Source organism: Cydia fagiglandana, chromosome 4 (genome assembly GCF_963556715.1).
Source record: "Cydia fagiglandana chromosome 4, ilCydFagi1.1, whole genome shotgun sequence".
Taxonomy (NCBI): Eukaryota; Metazoa; Arthropoda; class Insecta; order Lepidoptera; family Tortricidae; genus Cydia; species Cydia fagiglandana.
This window is the reverse complement of record NC_085935.1, coordinates 10,388,788-10,410,025: the sequence shown is the minus strand read 5'-3', so window position 1 is coordinate 10,410,025 and position 21,238 is coordinate 10,388,788. Positions and strand designations below refer to the sequence as shown.

At 36.3% G+C, this 21,238-nt stretch overlaps 2 protein-coding genes across 5 annotated transcripts in view; one reads left to right on the top strand and one right to left on the bottom strand.

The window, feature by feature from the left end:
* LOC134663698 (G-protein coupled receptor Mth-like) overlaps positions 1–13,797 on the top strand; it is a 28,480-nt gene extending 14,683 nt beyond the window's left edge. Inside the window, exons 5-9 of one of the 2 annotated variants that reach the window (XM_063520150.1) lie at positions 8,182–8,366; positions 8,553–8,745; positions 10,842–11,032; positions 12,623–12,649; positions 13,482–13,797. In XM_063520150.1, the coding sequence (XP_063376220.1) occupies positions 8,182–8,366; positions 8,553–8,745; positions 10,842–11,032; positions 12,623–12,649; positions 13,482–13,621 (736 nt within the window). In that variant the 3' untranslated portion in view covers positions 13,622–13,797. The remainder of the gene's footprint in view (positions 1–8,181; positions 8,367–8,552; positions 8,746–10,841; positions 11,033–12,622; positions 12,650–13,481) is intronic. The other variant, XM_063520152.1, reaches the window with a different exon arrangement.
* A 2,628-nt stretch (positions 13,798–16,425) lies between these two features.
* LOC134663695 (sodium/hydrogen exchanger 9B2-like) overlaps positions 16,426–21,238 on the bottom strand; it is a 55,888-nt gene continuing 51,075 nt past the window's right edge. For all 3 annotated transcript variants that reach the window (XM_063520144.1, XM_063520145.1, XM_063520146.1), the window contains 4 exons: positions 19,793–19,947; positions 19,238–19,402; positions 18,759–18,969; positions 16,426–17,677 (listed from right to left, as the gene is read on the bottom strand). In XM_063520144.1, the coding sequence (XP_063376214.1) occupies positions 17,469–17,677; positions 18,759–18,969; positions 19,238–19,402; positions 19,793–19,947 (740 nt within the window). In that variant the 3' untranslated portion in view covers positions 16,426–17,468. The remainder of the gene's footprint in view (positions 17,678–18,758; positions 18,970–19,237; positions 19,403–19,792; positions 19,948–21,238) is intronic.

The following is a 21,238-nucleotide window of genomic DNA, read 5'->3' as shown; positions in this document are numbered from 1 at the left end:
TTGAGGTGACATAGTCATTTTCAATTTGTTTATTATGTTATACACACCGACTGTGGTTCCTTTCAATCGATGATAACAATGCAATCTAGTTTCAGACAGCAAATTCGTAAGAATTGATAACAATTCATGATGAAATTGATAATGAAGTCCTTATATTGATACCTGTACCTTATATCCATGACTCATGCTTCTCGTATCTCAATCTTTACGAATTTAGAGCGAAATGTTTCTGGTCATTAAATAAATAAACTGCATGCGTAGGTGGTTTCCTAAGCAACTGTGAAAATAAGATAAATACTTTAATACGAGTAGGTAGGTTACGTTATTTTCCAAGTATATTTGCTTCAGTTCTTAAAAATGTAATGTAATCACGGAATCGGGCTTTAAATCGGTTTTATCCGTGATAATACTGATAATTTCATTATATAATAACGGTTTGAAACTGGCAATGTCGGTCATGTAGTAACTATAACTAAAAAAGTGTGTGTGCGTGTAGTAGGTAGCTATGTGTAGTAAGTAAATAAACTGTAATAAAAAAAAAACCGACTTCACAAAATAGTTTGAGATGCCACTTCCACTAAAATTACTTAGGACCACAATTACAATTAGCTAAAATAAGTTGTCTACTTGTCGTTAAGGAGTTCCGTTCTGGGGGCCGATTTATGAATTCCGTGAGGAGAGCATTCGGAGATACGAAATCAGTTTGCGAGTCAAAACGGAGACCTTCGCTAGAGCTTCCGTCAATAATGACCAATTTATGCATGATCCATACTGTCTGAGTAAAAATATTCAATCTTTAAGAGGCGTAATAGCAGACTTTGAAGTATCCATTTTTCAAATATGTAATAATAACTACATTCGGTGCGGTGTGATGTGACTAATGTTAGAATAAACAGCAACGCTAGTGGGAGGCATGTTTTCCTACGTTCGCAACTTATAATATTTTATATTTATTTATGAATTGCCTCGATGAAACCCGCATGCCTTGTTATAAATCTGTGTTAGTCAAATCTTTGTCGCAATGGTGATAAATATTAGTTCTGCAAGTATTACTGGTATCAATCTGTTTACTTTACAAAACTATTTGCCCTGTACGTCCGGAGTGTTTGCGACGGCTCATCCTTTACTTAGTTTAAAACAATATGCACATAATCCACTTTGAATGATTGTATGTATTTGCAATTTTGCTTTACGTGCCGTTAATTTTGAGCTGTATCCTCATGTTGGATACTGTAATTGACTTTTAAGTTATAATTTTATTTTGAATGATAAATGTATAATTTGGATAACTCGGATTTAATTTGTACCTAATGTTGTACAGTTAGTATTTTCCTCGCGTTTGTGTGGTGAAAAATGTTGTGTTTCACTAGGTAGTTGTGATATATTGATCAATCGATTTACTTGCCGTTTGGTTCCTCAATAGATGGAGCTATGTGTTTCTTTAGAAGACTGCACATCATCATAAGACTTTGTCAGTGATACTGCTTTACAAATGTTAAGAATGTTGTCGAAAAGAGTACTGGATAATTTTGTAATTAGTAGTGGCACTTTCTTATCTTCTGGAATGTCGTTTCCTAATAGTAAGAATTGCAATTGTTTTTTGAATGCTTCCCAATTTGTGCCTTCGAACGGTTTGATATTGTATCGTTGTGTGACATTGTTTTTTTTGTTCTTTTATCTTGAGGTTTGAGTTTTTCACTTATGAGTTTTCGAAGTTGATCCACGGTTTTATCTATCTGTACTGTCAAGTTTTAAGTGGCTCGCTACTTGTAGTAGTTGTCTTTTGCTACAGTAGTAAATACAACCTCTTTTTCCTTTGTTTAATTCTTCGATTATATCTTCAAGACTCTATCTTCTGTGATTTTACTCATTAGTCTATTTTGAAGGTGTTCGAGAGTCCCTCCCGTGAAAGTGAAATATATAATCCCACCAAAAACATTTTCATGTAAAGTGTTGCCAAGACGAAACCATAAGGCTCGCATTATCAAAAAGTTATCAGATATCATAGAGCCAAGCTTCTAACTCTAGAAGCCCTAACTTCACAAACTCTACTCCTTAGTTTAGTACTACTTCCTTTTTCTATGTACTTTTTTGCTTCAAATAGAAAAATAGTGAGCAAAATCGCATTTGCTCGCTGTTTTTAAGCAGCAAAGTATCCTTGTTCGAGCTGCTGAGGTGAAAGTAAATAAATATAATAGTATAGCGTATATAGGGGTCATCCATTAATTACGTCACACGTTTAGGGGGAGGGAGGGGTCAAGAAAATGTGACATATTGTGACATGGGGGAGGGGGGAGACACAAACTTTGTGACGTCACTTTAACTTCATCAGTAACCGAAAATTTATTTAAATTATTTAGTTCGCTGTACATTTAAATAACAAGTTATTAAAACGAAAATAGTTTTTAATCGTTTAATTTTCTTTCCTAAGCAGTTTTGGGTTATAAAATTACTAATATTTATTTCATTTAGAATAAAAAAGAATTATTAAACAATAAAAAGCCTTAAAATAGAAAATACAAACTAAAATTAAAAACTAAGCTTAAAAATAAACTATAAATAGAAAATTTGCCCCAAATCGCCGTCTATTGGCAGCGTGCCCAGAAGGCTGGCAGCATTGCCACGTTGTATGGCAATGCTGATCCGCTGCGCTAGATATGACCCAGCCCTCTGGTCACGCGTCAACTCGACTAACCTGCGGCTACATTCGTTGAAAACTCTGTGGGCGCTTTCCCCCCAAGGCCCCATAGTCTCAACCCCAAACGGCTCAAATATGCAACCACTATTTATGGTTGCATACTTGCGCCGCTTGAGAAGCTCGGCCGAATTGGCAGCCGAGCCAGCCTTCACTGCAGTGCCGTGGAGATGGGACAGCGCTAGGGTATCGGCACAGGTTGCGTCCCAAACCAGCGGCCGTCCCATCTATATCGTCAAAAATATTTTGATAAAATATTAATAATACTTAGGTACTTACTTAATTCGATTTGGCGATTTCGTAGAAAAAATGTGACGTCACACTAGGGGGGGAGGGGTTTGCCAAATGTGACCAAGTGTGACAAGGGGGGGAGGGGTCAAAAAACCTAGAAATTGGTGTGACGTAATTAATGGATGACCCCTTGAGGTAATGTTCAAAATACTCTTAGTTTCATGAAAAAAAGAAAAAATCATTTATTTACACACAAGATAGGTATATAAGCACAGTAGTACTATTAAACGAAATAATTTTCTACATAGTCAATAACATCACATCGTCTGTGCGTACCTATGTTTCGGCCGTATTCCTTCAAATAGCTATGCATGCGTGTCATCATCATACATCGGGGTTTTCGCTGCGGGAATGTTTTACACTAGCCAAATAACAGGCAAAAACTGTAAAAAACGATACTAATTTAACATTTCTAAGCACATTTGGACCTTACTACCTACGTTTAATTCATAGTTGGTAATTATTTTACAATAAACAAAGTTATAAATACCTACACGAAATCATTCCCGCACCGAACCCCGATGTATGATCATCATCGCATGAATCTTGGAAAACTTCGATAAACATTAACAGCAGTACATTTATTGAGACAGACTTTAAAACTACAGCCAAGTGTAAAAATCAAGAGTGTAGACAACTTACTCAAAAAATGTCCTATAGTTCTTAATACGCTGGCAAAAGAGCTATGGGACATATTTTTGAGATGTTTTAGAAACCCAATAAAATGCGGCGAGTTGAAAACTTCCATAAATGCAAATTAGATAAATTGGACAGAAATAACAGTTCACTTGTTTGATGGCCCTATTTGCTCTCTTCGAGGATTAAAACATATCCAGGCAAGGGGCTGAGATTTTGGAGACTTTAATCACATGCATATTGAGCAATGAAAACGTTACGAAGATGGAAGAGTTAAGGGAATTATGAATAAGAAATGTAACAAAAAGCAGTGCCGCAACATATAAGCTCGTCCTTCGTGCCTTAGGCACACTTGCCTCATGGTTGCAATTATCCCGACTGATCTTCACACAATAAATCCTAATTTTAATAATATTGAATCCTTACTTACTGCAGACATTTATTTAAGAAAAATTGTCCACGCACGTCAACATTCTCGTCTATATGAGCCAGGGTGCGTTGCGTACCTTGCCGACATGCCAATCGTTTCCGCTCATAGACTTCATTGTAGTCATTGTCGCACTAATATGGAAGAGTGATAGAGACACAAAGCGTTTACTTATCGTAGCGCAAACGATTGTCACCTTGGCTAGGCCGGCAGGTATATAGATGAGTTCACCATCTCCGTTGTCTCCCCGCGCCTATTTGATCTAATTGGGCTGAACAGTTGTATGTGTTGAGTTAACAGCGCCGATCGCATTATTAGCAAGCACTATCTAGACAAATAACGTGTTTTATGATAGCCGCATCACACCGCACCAATGTCGCAGAGTGCAGTGCGGTGCGGTAGTATGTTACGACTTTAATACCTAATTCTGTTTTTTATTGGTTTTGTTTCGAATATATGTATTGCCTATTTTGTCAAAAATCTACCCATGGATGTTTAGTACCTCAATTCTTTATTTAAATAGGTATAATTCTTTCATTATCAGTTTGTATTAGATAATCTAGTAAAGTAGAAAACTATTTCCCTAGAGCAGTGTAAGTCTGGCGTATACTTTCAATTACTTACACAGAATTACCTACATGGTGTAAAATAACAGTATAAATACCAGCTACTTTTAATTTGCTATGTAATTTGTTATGTTTAACAATTTATACGCCTCAATTGTTATTGTAACCGTACTAAATTGGTGTCAAAACCGTTCTTGTAAATAAATAAACAAATAAATAATAATAGAACGACACAAATTTGACAGCCAATATCTCATTAAATTCACGCCCGCACACGTCAGTTTTATTTTATTTATTTCTGAATATAACTGTAGGTGGATTACCTAAATAAATATCAGTAATTTGCACAGGTACCTAAACTCCTAAGTGATGGTTTCGCTAATTTAAACGGACAAGGCCATGAAATAACATCGTCTAAATTGACTTTAATGAAAATCAAATTACCAGTATAAGTTGCGCTTTGTTGTTAATAGAGTCATATCGTAGGCCAGTAAGGCGAGGCCCTAATTAGGCCTCCCATATACCAGTCTCAGTGGGGCACGAATGTGTGAGTTGTGTCAGTCTGGCCAGACGCGTCACTTTTGTATTGCGTTAGTTAATGTTATGTAGGTACGTGTTTTCACAATATCCATTAAAGGTTGGGCACTGCTGACTCAGTTAATATCTTATTTAATTAATTTGTAACATGTCACTTGTCCGTTTTGTGTACTTCATATTGAAATACTTAGTCTTTAATTGTTTACAATAAAAAGTCGGTCAAGTGAAAGTCGCAGTTGCTTATCGAGATACCGTAATTTTGCTTACTATTTATTTAAATCTTCAACTGTTATAATTTATAATTATGACAGTTAAGTATGAGGGTATTTGAAGTACTGCCAAAAACAGTGAAATATGAACTAGGCATCACTCTAAATAGCTATCTAGCAAATAAGGAGGCTAACACACTGATTTTGATCACACAATGATGTTTCTGGATGCGGCGCTAGTGTGTTAACCGCATTCAAAGTTACCTTCAGGGGTAGCTAATGTATAATTGTTAACTCTAAACTAATAGTAAAGCGGAGAAAATCCTTACATTAGGTAGGTACTTATTTTCGATTAGTGTTAGTGATTGTTTGTCATTCTTGCTATGCCCCTGTTGTAGTATTTTTTTCTTTTCTTTTTGTTGTATTATGTTTTATTTTCCATAAGTAATAAACGGTTTAATGATAGCATACTTACACAACATTAATAATACGCTGATTTGTAATTTTAAGAACTTACCAAATATTTTCTTTATAATTTTTAACACGGTTTTCTAAGTAAATCCAATGTTTGACTTTTATTAAAGATTAAACTAGACTAACTAGAGTATATAATGTAATGTTCGGTTGCTTTGTTTGTCAACATACTTGTCCTTTGATTTATCAAGAGTTTTTATTTATTTATTTATTTATTTTATTTATTAGGAAAACTTACAGCTTGAGTAACAAGTTAGGTAATAACATAGAAACAGTAAGCCAATTACAAGTTTCCACAGGTAGAAAGAGGTTTTATTGTTATCGCTTAATTACTGCCATTATCTGATAAAGTAGGTATAATATGTACGTCACCGAAGTTTATCCGCCATTAGCGGCCCAATCCCCCGTGACCTGAACAGTAATGGGAAGCAGTAAAATTGTATTAATGGTGTCGTATTCTTCATACATACCTAAATGTTTTTGCCGCGTTAATGGTTAGTGAAAGAAATTAATTTCTATGTTAGGTATACAGATTTATATAAATGGGTCGTTCTCAAAAACATATTATGTCTGCGGTCTAATTGCTGGGTCTTTCTCAAAAAACCGGACAAGTGCGAGTCAGACTCGCCCACCGAGGGTTTGGTACTTTTTAGTATTTGTTGTTATAGCGCCAACAGAAATACATCATTTGTGAAAATTTCAACTGTCTAGCTATCACGGTTCGTGAGATACAGCCTGGTGACAGACGGACGGATGGACGGACGGACGGACAGCGGAGTCTTAGTAATAGGGCCCCGTTTTACCCTTTGGGTACGGAACCCTAAAAACATATGTCTGCGGTCTAATTGCCACGATCCATACAAAATGTATGAAGAATGTTGTGGTAATTACACGCTACCGCAGACATATTCTCAGAGAATGAACCAATTATACTGATACATTCATCTGCCCGCGACTGGCGTAGCAGTCGTAAAACTGGCAAACTTTATCCTGCATAGTGGCAAACTAAACGGGGCAAACTGCCGAATCCGACACAAGACCAGAGACGATTCAACTGAGCCACGCCGTTATGTCGCCTAAATAGTGTTTATATAAAATGCATATACATATATGTTAGTCCGTAAGGTATTAGTAATATGGGACTTGTTGCCTGATTTAAAATGTTAAATAAATAAATAGTAGTTGGAGATATAACAACCTATATTCCATTCTAGAATGCAAAGTAGGTAACTAATGGATGACTCACGCTAGACCAAGCCAGGGCCGGGCCGGAGCTTTCTATTCCTATGGAAAGCACAACGTGATCACCGATTAACCGTCATAGAAAATAACACGTCGTCGTCTCGGCCCGGGCCCGGCCCGGTCTAGCGTGAGTCATCCTTTACCCTGTGCCACTTTTCAGATTGTAATCTACTTGTAATGCCAAATGTCATCTAAATCCGGTCTGCCGTTTATGCGCGATTGAGGAACTAACATACGTTCTTAAATACCTATTCGCATTTATTAAATTAGTAGTAAGAAACTCGTAAACGACAGTTCGTTTTTTTTTAGCATTAGAAAGAACTTGCAAGAAGGAAAGCGATCTTGACATGTCTTTTAATTGAAAAACGCTTTTTAAAATTCAATAACTATTACTTATGAAAGCAGAAGAATATAAATGATCGCATTAGATTCATAATTGTTACATATTTGCCGTAACTTATTTTTAAAATGTGTTTTTCAATTAAAAGACACATCAAGATTGTTTACCTTTTTTCTAATGCTAAAAAAAACGAACTATAGTAGTATATATAGTAAAAACAACTTTGTTTTTTTACTTATATACACTAGATATATTGAACGTAAATAAACAGCGTGATTATTTGTTTTCTCAACCCTTGTTCACTCGGCTATTTCATTAAGGACAGTCAACCAGAAAATTACTTACAGTTTGAGTGAACCAGCATATTTGGTTAGCAACCCGTTGGTTGCCACCGATTGGGATGATTGGGATCTCCAATTAATATAAAGTATATAATGCCAATTGTAGTAAGCTTTGTAAAGTTAAAAAAAACCCTACCTAATATATGCGAATAAATTATTTGACGCTCGCTTATCAAGCGAAATATTAAATGTTATGGTCCTTCGAACCGGATCTACATCTTTAAATGAAATATTTAGGTTAAATATTATTTATTTACACAACATATTCCACATTATCATAGAGAACTGGTTCTTACACAGGCTTTGCCAAATCAAAAGAAAATATTACATACATATGATGTATAATGCGCGAAATTACAAAATACTTAGCTTTACTATTAGTAAACACTTTCTGTAGGTATTTGTATTTTACTTTGTCTGCAGGAATGTCCGCACCGTGCATCCACTGCGTAAGTCCGGAGCGGACCGTCGCCGGTTCCTATGGTATTCCTTGTACGCGTGGAGCTTCGCCATCCTTCTGACGCTGACCATGTTCCTGCTGGACAAGTATCCCGTGGCTGCAGTCTTGGATGCGGACATCGGAGTGGACTTTTGCTGGTTTGGGACAAGTAAGTCTTTAAGCAAAACTTCTGTCATAATTTAGCCTTTAGGCGCCAAGAGATGAGGCGAGCCCTAAAAAAAGAGCTAACAGGGCTCGAGTCTTTTGGATCACTATCGGAGACGTAGCTTAGTAGAATATTTCGGTAACAGAGTGCTTGGACAATCATTTTTATAAATTATTGTTACTTTTTCAGTACAAAATTCTAACTCGGACTGGCCACACTACATTTTCTTCGTGATCCCTATGGGTCTGGTGACGTGCATAAACTTCGTGCTGTGGGTGTTGACAGCGCGACACTGCGCGCGCGTCAAGTCTGAAGTGCACCGGCTCCAGGCGGGCTCCGTCGGCGACCGCGCCAAGCGCCGTTTTCGCGATGATAGAGCCAAGTCAGTATACAGAACTTCTGAACGTAACACCTCTATTTCTGATTAGGGTTGCCAGATTGAAAGGCGCTAATATCGGGAAACAATTAGGGATTGCAATCCGGACTGGTTTTGAATCCGGCCGGATCCGGCCGGATTTTGACCTCAATCCGGCGGATGCGGCCGGATCCGGCCGGATTGGTATTGCGGATAAAAAATTCATCAAGTCACGTATTTTATCATGTTTTTAGCGTTATATGCGAAGTTAAGGATATTTTTTAATGGATTAATAAAACGGGTGTCTTAACACGAGACCTAGGCTCTCCGAAACATGTCGCGCGAGTGACTAAAAACAAGTGAGACTAAACCGTAAATTATTCAATGTTAGTATGTCTCACAACAGTTTAATTCGAAGACGGCTGTTTTAAGTTTCAAAAATCAACGTTTTCATTACTTAACCAGAAACAAAATCTTCTTTTTCTCTTAAAATATCTATAGCCCAACCCACATTTCCAACAAAAAGGTGCTCTCAATTCAACCATTTTAGTTTTGGCAAACAAAATCAATAAACGTGTATACCTATACAAGTACATTTAGTAGCATAATAATAACAAAATAACATATAAATAATAATAATAAATAAATATTATAGGACATTTTTACATAATTTGACTAAGCCCCACGGTAAGCTCAAGAAAGCTTGTGTTGTTGGTACTCAGACAACGATATATAATATACAAATACTTAAAATTAAATACATAGAAAGCAACCATGACGCAGGAACAAATATCTGTGCTCATCACACAAATAATTGTCCTTACCGGGATTCGAAAACCCAGGATCGCGGCTTCACAGGCAGGATCACTACCCACTGGCTAGGTCAGACCGGTCGTCAAAAGTCAACATATATTTCTCTATTTAATTTTATAAATATTTATTCATTATATTTTAAATGCAGGTAACACTTATTATAAGTGGGCTAAAATGGTTTGTACAAAATAAAACGAAAGAACATGTACATTAAATTATAATGTAACAACACAATAAATTGAATATAAACCAATCCAGTACTTACGGTGCACGGAAATCTCACGACACATATTTCGTCGGCTAGAAGACTGGCGTCAACTAACAAACAAGTTGTTGTGTTGCTGTTTGCGAGCGAGAAAATTCGAATACTGGCGAGAACTTTTAAATTTTAGCAGTGTTTTAAGCTGTTATTTTATATTTTAGCGCTTTATTTCACTTTACCGGATCCGGGACCGGATCCGGTGAAAATTGCCGGATCCGGTATCATGAAAAATGTGCCGGATCCGGCCGGATTACCGGATCCGCCGGACCGGATTGCAATCCCTAGAAACAATATCAATTTTTCGGGATTTTGGGACTTAATTCGGGAAAAAAAAATACATTCATATTAAAGTGATTATATTAAAAACAACGATATTTTACATTATTGGCACTATGTCAGCTCGCTTGCTCGGCGACAGTTTGGAACTTGAAATTATTGTTTTATAACGTGAAGCTGTTTTTCGGGACAAGTTTCACTTTGTCGGGAATCGGGAACACATGCTAAAAATCGGGAGAATCCCGCCAAATCCCGACCATCTGGGAACCCTATTTCTGATGGATTATTATGCCATTTATGGCACGGATTTACACCACAAAAATATTTTTATTTTATACGTTTGCAAGGCTTAGGTTGACTGAATCAGCATGACAAATATGATCGGTTCCGAGAAATACGATCACAAAAGATAATTCACTACATCTGTAATTATATGGGTAACGTCATGACGTTCGATCAGTGGGGAGCTGGGGAGACACTCTTCACTTTGGTCGAACTCGGCTCCGTTCGGCTTAGCATTGCTCCGAGCAATTATTAGGGCTGGCATCACTTGACTTGACTTTTGCGTGTACGACCACAGATAGATAATCACTTGAATTTTAACAACCCTAAATGGCCGAAAGGGATAGTGGCATATATTAGAAAGGGACAGCATGATTCGACCCTGAACCGCTGTCAAACTTCGGGTTTGTAGGAAGTGTCCTTTCTGTACGGTAGTACTATTATTTATTCTGTGGTTCCATGTTAAGATATAGGTGATACGATGTTACAGATACATTCTGACTGGAAAACTGTGGGTTGTGATGGGCGCCGGCTGGTTGGTCGAGATGCTGTCAACCCTAACCACGAACCCGAGGTGGTTTTGGGAAATCATCGATCGTATTAACGAGCTGCAGGGAGTCTTCATATTCATCATCCTCATCATGAAGCCGAAGCTTTATTACTTGATCAGGAAGAGATTAGGTAAGGGTCGCCGAATTAAAAGGGCAGATAGCAATGGTCATTTACATCTAAGACAATCCATGGTATGCCTCAATATTAGTGCACAAAAAAAGTTGGCAGTCTTTCTAAGATCTCAGTCTGCACCAGTAGGTAGGTAATTGTTCATACGCCTCTTAAGAGACCCGTTTCTCAGCAGCTTCTAACCACCCATAACCAGACCCTTTTTTGACATCTTTTATTAGAAAGCTGGCTTGTATTAAGAGTTGATATAAATTTTCTATTATAAATGGACCTAAGTCTTAGGCTGCGTCTCCACCAAAACTGTGCGAGGATGCGTGGCGAGGGATGTATTTGTCATGAACCAATAGAAACACTTCGTTTGCCTACGCGCTCAGTGCAGCTCTAGTGGAAATATGTAGCTCAGCGAAATGAGGTTTTTTTACATACAAAACAATTGAAGGATGTGTGCGAGGAATGTGTTGCGACTGTTACGAGGTACGGACCCAAAGCAAAAAACATTAAAAAGCTCTGCTCCCACCTGACCGCACACCGCTCGCTTATTTGAAAATAGCCTGCTATAAGTAGGTACACCGTCGTTACACATTCTCGTACCGCTCACCCGCTCAGCTTTGGTGGAAACGCAGCCTTTAGAGCCAACAGGAGTGGTTATTTCGCCATACAAACGTACTCGACTCTTTCCTCCGTGGGTTTTGATGCTAGAGCAATGATTTTTTCAACACAGATTAATATTGTCAATATCTGTGTCGGACCGTTTTGCTTTTTATGATATTTTTGTTTTTTTAAGGCGCTAGAGCCCTTCAAAAATGGCCTAATTGACTATGCCTCAATGAGAGGCATAGTATTCAAAACTGATATCAATTAGCCAAAAAAGCAAAACGGTCCGACACAGATAATTTCATAATCATTTAGATTTCCAAGTTTGGTTAGGGTTGGTAAATTTGGAGGAAGAAACAGTCGAGTACGAAACCTCGATTTTTGAGATTTTTACGCGGGATTTTTCGCCTTGTTCTTATCGCACTAGTTTTAGGAGCCGTTTCCGAGACGGGTATATTTACCTAAAATATTTAAAACTCAGCTCCTGTTTCATCTTAACGGCGGGTGGAACGTAGACTAGTTAGTATATCCTAGCCGCAATATTTATGGCAACTATGCTCAGTTATTGTGTAGTTCCTGTGGAATTTGGTGCTAAACTTAAATGGGTCTCACGTCTCAAGCAGCTGTAGCAAGGTTTTCAGCAGCTGGCTCATGGTTCCTACCTGGTTGGTTCTGGTGATTATAGTATTGTGATAAATAAAAAAGATATAATAACATGTTTGTGTAGTTAAGTAAATTATGTTTATATTTAAAAAAGATCCCAGTTTAAGAATATTTACAGATGAATGAATATCGTTGTGGATGTATTAGTTTAGCGATATTCTATCTATCTGGTTATCAAAATATTGACGATGATATGATTAATGCTACGTACCTATTCGGCGCTGATTTGAAGTGCCTTTTAATCGACAAATGAGTCGGATACGTAGGTGTACATACGTAATGATCATATAATTATAATGATATCATATAAAACAGGATATATTGTTCTTTCAGGTTGCTCACGGATACCGATTGATACAAGTATATATTGAATTTATTGTAGATTTTCTTGTTTCATTTTAGTTACGTTAATAACGCTACCATTATCGTAGCTTGTAACTAAGGATTCAAGTAATATGTTGCTATTAACAAACTAACACGGTTTCTTTGACTCCCATAAAATTATTGCTTAGAATTTAGTAAATCAATGCGGCCAAGAGCATGTTAGTCCAAGCTCAGTGTTGGGTTCCGTAGTTGCTTGTCCGTAACAATAGGCGGACTTAGAAAGTTAAACTTTTTTTTTGTTAAAAGAGATTTATCTTCTCAGAACTCTGTTTTTTTATATTATATATTATCTACATTCAAGAAAATCTCTCAGTGATGAACACTTTGTTTATGTGTAATTAACACTACTTGAAATAGAATGTTATTATTGTGTGATTAAATTGCCGTGGGATGGTCAAGTAATTCTACGTCTACATTACTAGCATACAGCACTTAGTTATACATTCATTAATACATACCTATATTTTTATGGGAGTCAATATCCTTATCCAAAAATATAAATACTCGTAGCAGCTTACGCTTTTTTGTACTTGGAATACTAATTGAATAGGCTAATCTATTAATACTTCAGCACCACCAAAGATACATTGATTGAGTAGTACAGCGCCATCTGTTTTGGATATCAAACTAAGAGCACTTATTTTTTCACAGAATTTACCTCTCTATTACAATTAATTCTCTTTGGCACCACTAAAAACTTTAATTATGAGCTATTCACACGTCTAATTTGCATAATTGTTGTTGTATATTTAATTGTTTACCACCTGAGATTACATCATCATTTTCTAACCGGCACGAATATTAACAGGACTGGAGAAACCCGACGCGTTGAAAAACGGCACCTCGTCGTCCGGTCGTACGTCTTCCACCTTCCTCTCACGGACCATCAGCACTGACGAGCGCACTAACTTGAGGACTTCACTGCCCGAATGTGCTAAAAAAGCCTAGTTTGCGACACTCACCGATGTGTAAATTACGAACATAAGTATTTTTACGCATATTAACTTGACTGATGTTTATAACAGAAATGATGTCTGCCAGACAGTAGAAATCTGAATTGTATTTTGTATACGTAACACTTCTGCCTCCTTTGAAGCTAAAATGAAATTAATGTACAAAGTATCTCTGCCTGATACACAATGTTAAGTGGCTCTAAAGTTTACGTAACTATATGACTTAAATCTATATGTAATTAAGCATTTCAGTACCTAATGCCACTTAAAATATGATTATTTGTGATATTTAATAAATATCTACTAGCTTTTGTTTACGGCTTTGCGCGCATAACGTAAGGTGGGTCATACACATATTTTCGTTCGAATATTTTCTTTTCTTAGTAGGTATGAGTTAAGAACATTGATTGGTAAAACAATGATCCGCTATATGGATATTGATTGACAATTTATACCAGCTTCTTTTCCAACTGAATAAAATTTTCTCTTTGTGTTTTTTCCCAAGATATTGAGTAGAAATTGTGTCCAATTTAGATTTTTCTGTAATTTTTTAGGCGATATTCAGTTGCAATCAGAATTTGAGCTCCATAATTATCGGAAATCGAGTAGTTTAAAATTTTGTTATTAATTTGCGAGTGTATGATCTAAAGACATATTAATATGTAAACTTCTGCATTTAACTTTTATTTTACTGATTGAAATAACCAGACAAATTATAATCAAACCTATATATAAGCATGTTCGTTCAATTACTAATTAGAACACTAGATATACTTAGCATTTCACGTCTGACGACTTTGTAATACGTAAGTACTTTGGACATATCACATGGATAATTACGTTAACATGAATGTAATGCTACTTAAACAAAATATATAACAAATGTACCTGGGTACAAATAATTATAAATACCTATAAAATCTGAATTGAAGGAGTTACATTTTAGACCCTAAATCTGCCATTTTTATTATTTATTTTAACTAAGATGAAACTAATTGCATGTCAGTTGACATAGTTGAAATCCGTTAATCCTCGTAGGCTGTGGGCCGTGCTAAAGAATTAGACAAACATACTCGTACTTACATACGAGTATGTGCGATAAACATAAACTCATTCGGCGGTCTGGTAGGTAGGTAATCAAATGAAGCTTTTGCATAATTATATTACCTACATAGTTAGTAAGTTAGTTCCTACCTAAGTATACAAGTCCGTACAAGTACGTTAAGTTGGCCGTTTAATAATTATAGGTTTGACTATATTTTGCCACAACTGCTTAGGCAGATTATAAAATCTAGGTATAACTTTATTTACTCTAGTCATAATTTAAGTAGTTCACATGTAAGTGATTATTGTCTAGCAATTAACAATTAGCTTAGTTTAGACATTAATTGTAATTGTGTTGTCAGTTATACTATAATTTTAATATAAAACATTGGTTATGAGATACACAGTTGCCATCCAAGATAACTAAACGAATATACACAGTTACACAGTGCTCTAAAACATTGCCACATCACGCATGAAAACAGTATGCTAAACTCGAAAAGTCATCAAATTTTTTATTGTATTCCTGCGTGACAAGTTCAAAATTGGTATTTAATTAGGTACATAATTTTATTTAGCTTCAAGTCTTGTAACTGAAATATGAATCACTTCATGATGTTTTTGAGTAAGATAGTAAGTGATTTTGAACAAAAAAAGTATATTAAAATTTGTTGGATTTCATATCAATTCAACAGTCGGAAGGTAGTAAACGGACCTTCTCGATGGAAAAACACAAACAAATCTTCTTTAGTATGGCCTCAAGGAGTAGGTACTTACCTTAATAGTTACACAAAGTCAGCAATAAATTTGTGTGTTAAAATACTTATAAAATAAAAGTAAATTGTTCAATGTCACTTATCGTTGTTGAGAGTAGTGGGGTAGAAAAGTTTTAGATTCATCCTTTCCTAGGCCGTACCAATCTACAAGGTTTTCCCCAAAGATCCTTAGGTACTTCCCGCGTCGAATGATGATCCCTATGAAAGTTCCTCCAAGTCGCTTTATATTTAAAAAAAAATTGAAGGAATATGTTTTTACCGTATTTTTATTACCTAAATGTTATATTTCAAAATAAATTAATGTATTATGCCAAAAAATGTCTAGGTAGGTACGTAAAAACATTATTTATTTTTACCTACGTGACAGCAGCTCCAAATGAACAGCCATAGGGATCATTGGACACGCGAGGTATACCTAGTCATAATTTATAGTTGTCATTATTCCATCATCTAGCACAGTTTGTTAGAAAAAATGTAGTAATACATTATAGTCATTATACTAACATGCTAAGTAGATGGTTTCTTCTATGAATGGTTTAAAATAAATATTAGCATTAAAACTTGACATGTAAGTAAAATTATTTGCGTGTATATCTTATCGTATCGTTTAAGAAAGCAGCTAAATAAATGTATGTTTAGTAATATGAATTCTTTAAAAACTATGTTTTACAATAGGGATCCAGGAAAATATAACTAAGTACCTATATGGCAATGAGTGATGAGAAAAAGCTTATCCATCTAGGAGCATAGTGGTTAAGTTCAATAATTATACCGCACTATTTTATGTAATACCACAATAAAGCTTTAGCTAAAAAAAAATGTTTTTATTTTAATACACTTTTAAGCTGAGTCTAAAGGTGAGAGTATGATGCTATGGACAGAGCTAGCTCCGACGAAAGGTGGCTTTAGGAGCAACAATGTCCAGTTTCATGCTCGGTTAATTTACCACCTTATCTACAAAAAAATAAAACTCAAAAACTGTTTTCCATAAATATAATTCTAATTAGTTATTATCACTGTAATGTTTCCGTAGGTAATAGTTCAAATAATACTTACCTACAGAAACGAATAATACGAATTATATAAATAAGTACAATATGGTCCCATAACAATTTATAATTGGTACATATTACCATAAATCTTCTATTCTATATCACTATAATTTAAGGAGTACCTACGACACGTATTAGTACCAAATGCATCAAAATATTTATGACTTTAATGGTAGATTATTTACAAGTCGGTTTTTGAAGCCATTTCTCAAATCACAGTTCAATACTCACTAAATTATACATTATATAGCGTGATGAAATATTTCTACACTTAAAAGGTACTTTGTACATATTCATATTGTATTTCTATATTCCCTTTTTATCTACTATACAGTTATGAATACTGTGAAAATACTTCTTCATTAGGCCCCTACACAGGTGGTTACATTTTTAATAGTGCACCTATATTTGAATCTAAGTAATAATAAATAGGTAATATTGTAACTACTTAATTCTTAAACAAAATAAACAGAGACTTAAAGTACTTGATGTCTTTAAACATTGTTTAAAGCGAGGCCTACATTTATTAAATATGTAATTAATATCTTTATCTTGTTACAAAAATAAAGATTAGACACACTTCTCAATATATGTATAGATACCCTCACTCATCCCTATACATATACGTATGATAACATCAAAAATAGTTGCAATTAAAATCTCTTTATGTTTTATCTAATAAAATATACAACATGAATTATTGTTTTTGTTTACAAGTAACGAATTATAGGAATAAGTACTTGATGATATAACAAGAGTAAATTCCAAAAATATAATTAGTAGATAATTAGATATATCACGATGCTGTGGATATTTCCAGTCCTTACCAATCTCTGCCGGCGGTGAAACTGAACACGTCGGGGTGGTAAAGACTGCAAATAATCCATCGTTATACATTTCATCACTAATGAGGCCTAAGTACGATATCGATCGTTCGAAAAAGTTGCTATTTAGAGAGTGAGTCGATCGGTCATGTGCGGTTGTTGGGTTGGACGGTGATGGGTGCGGGCGCGGGCGTGCTGGCGGCCGCGGGGGTGGAGGCGGGGGCGGGCGAGGCAGGCGCGGGCGCCGGCGGCTCCGGAGACTCCGGCGCGTCGGCCTCCGCATCGCGCTCCGCCACTTCTTCTTCGTCGATGATCGAAATGTCACGGATCGACGGACGGTGCGATCGACGCCAGCCTGTTGAACGATTAAAATCGTACTTTAGCTGGTGTTCAAAGTAAAATATCGGATTTGTAAAAACACTCAAAGGAGATATCGCATCCTTTTAATACAATATAGACCAGCGGTCGGCAACCTTTTAGCAGCCAAGGACCACATAGTAGTTAACGAAGTTGACGCGGGTCGTACTTTGTTAATATTTATGACTTTATTATCAGACATTGAAGTTTGTCAATATTGCATACAAAATAGCCAGGGAGGGTTGCGGTCCGCCTGTTGCCGACCGCTGATATAGACGAATAGACAGAGGTAAGCGGTAGGCATGTATTTGTAATTGCTTAGTACGAGCTAAGGACTTATATTGAAATAGGTACCCCAAAGGAGATATCGCATCCTTTTATAAAATATCTACGAATAGAAGTAATATGTTTTAAACTTCTTAGCTAAGGTCAAACTTTGATTTTGATTACGACCACCACCATAGACCACCACTATCATGTTAAGGTACACAAAACTCATGGCAGAGTTTTGTTTTAAGAAACACAAATGTGTTAGGTCACGTTTTATTATTAATTCCCGCAGAAATGCGGTATTTATATACTTCCACATCAGCTAATGTACAGAGATATTCGTTAAGGTGACAGCGCGCCAGGACCCCCGTTCTGTGACAAACATTTAAATTCATATTCGTTCCATTCTTAGGGCCACTGCAGACATGTGAATTCAAAGCATGATTGTCTGATTTGTATATTAGTTCTGATAAATTAGATCCTAACTATTCAGTTTGATCTGGCAGATTTCCGTGACCAAAAAATATTTAATTGTTTCATTGTTTATCAGACAAAAGATTAACAAGCTCTGAATTCGAATCTGGCTGCGGTAAGCCTTGCACGAGAATAGGCGAAGAAGTCAGTATCCACATGTAGAGCATAATATTTAAGACGATAGTAGAATATCGAAACTGGAGGAAAGTAGGTTTTTGAACAGCTGTATTTGCTACCTTCCAGATAGTTCGTAAATTCGATAAAGTATGCGAAAAAATCGAATAATGCTATCAAGAGAGGCACAACAGAATTTATCCAACAGCAGCGCAGCTTACCTTCTAATACAGGCGGTTTCGTGGTCTTGGTGAGTAGTCGAGGGCCAGTGATTGTGATGACGATCGCGCCGAGAGGAGCGGTGATCACGATCGACAGAATGCAGATGTTCAGGACAATGTCCGCGTATCTCTCTAACTGGGGATCGATGGGTGTACCCGCGAGTTCCGCCATCTTTTTTACAGAATCCATAGCAACTGGTCCGAGCGCAGCCTGTTAAGGAAAAACACATATTTTAGATCTTACTTTAGTTTATTTTCCAAAATTTTAGGTTAACTAATATTATTTATATAAGGATAAGGATCCACTAAAAAAATATTTAAAAAAAGTCTATTTAGTTAGCGTCATTGAGGACGCGATTTTAGGGTACTACAGCTATACATATACAGGATCCAATTGTAAACCTGAGACCTCATGAAATATATGCATCGAAGTAATCAAGAACTTCATAAAATAGTAGGTAGTTGAGTTGAGGTTGTACCTGTACGGTGGCTTTGGCCATCCAAGAAAGACCGACGAATATTTTTTCTTTCATGTTGAGGTTACTTCTCACAGCGCATGTGCTAGTAAGCATGGCGCGAAGAACCATGCATCCAACTAAAATACCTCCTCCGACGAACACTAAGTCCAGTTCCAGGTCTGCGATCTGTGAATTTACGAATATAATCGTAAAGTCTGAGTAATTTATAATTCGGTACTGTTTTTATTTAATCAGTGGGTTATGTTGGAAATTAATTTGATGATTTCCTATTCGCTGTAAATGTTAATTGAAGTTGAGTTATAGATTTTAAAGTAATTAACGAATATGGGAGTGAATCTGCTCCACTCTCTAGAACACTTTTAAGTAAGTACTTGCATACCCAATGTTGTTTACAAAAGGCATTTTTGATAAAGGCGCCTTAAAAGTTATCCCAGTAGTGGGATTAAAATGTTTATGGTAGCAATGATTAAGATAGACAAATTATTGTTTAGAATAGGGTTATCATGCGGCAGCTGAGGATGTCACAGAAGGGTTGTTAAAAACTGAATAACATACCACAACTTGAGCGCCAGTAACGGAGAATAGCATGGGCTCGAAGAACATCCAGAATATTTCGAAGGCGGTCGCCACGGGGTTGTCTTCCATCTCCCACCCCTGCTCCGACCAGTTTTTACCAGCGAAGAAGGCAAAAGCGATCACCGCTAGGGGTCCTGCAATTTGACGAAGATATTACGTAATGCGTAACACAACAAATCGATTAAGAAATATCGATCGATCCAAATATTATTTTGTGCATTCAACTTAGCATAGGTATCATAGCCAAATCGATTTGTTAAGTAACCTTAGATTCTGTGTTTTGCGAGTAGGTATATTTCGTATTTGCTCAATGAAAAGCGCTTTTCCTACTTAGCGAGGTGAAAAAAGATACTTATTTGTTTCGTATCACCACTAGCAATGTACAAATTGCAGAACATTCCCAAAAAGCGGAAACGTTCTCGAGAATGTTCTCAGAACATTCCTGCAACATGGAAATTATTGTTTAAACAAGAGAATATACTTGAAATAAAGTTTAAATAGGCATAACTTAAAACTAAATGTTATTATGCATATACATATTATTGTCTATTACAGTTAGCTATCTTGTTGATGTGATAAATTTACCAATAAGTTGCTTAAATTCTCACTGAATATCAGAGAACATTTCGACTTTTTTTAGTTTCATTAGAATCTAGAGGCCTCTATTTCCCGCCATGCTAAATCTCAGCGCGCTCGGACCAACTTGAAAAAATAAAAAAAAAAAGTCGGCCATTTTGATTTTTTTTAATGCAGTTTGTTTTGTCTCGGGGCCCTCTATGGCATTTGGTCGAGCACCCCCCACCTATCACGCACCGTTTAAAAGTTGCCATACAAAATAAAAGTGGCTTGTTTTCCCGCAATTGTAGCATTTTTCAAAAAAAAAAAATTTTCATAGGTATCTAGGGGACCCCGAGATTCTGTGACCAAAATTTCAGCGCGCTAGGACGAAATTAAATAAGTTTAAAAAAAAATCGGCCATATTGATAAAAATGGCGGCGTCAAAAACTGCCAGGGTCCCTCTATGACATTTGGTCGAGCACCCCCCACAAGTCTGATCGTTTGGCCGGGCCGTCATACATTTTTCTGACCGGAAGCGGACGACCAAAAGTCGGAATTTTCTGGGGGTAAGGACTACACCTAAACTATCGTGAATATTCATGGTATAAACTACGATAAATAAATAAATTCTCGTTCTCGAGAACATTCTCAGAAGTTACCGAGAATTTCTCATGTGGAAAGTTTCGCAACTTTGGAAAGTTCTCGTGCGTGCATTGCTAATCACCACTAACTACTTCAAAGTTTCAAACAAATAAAAAAGTTATAGACGAGCAATTTTTAATATATTTTGAGAAAAATTGTTTCTAGATACTCGTCAGGTACTTATATACTCTCATCGCACTTCAAAACACATATGTATTTCTTCAA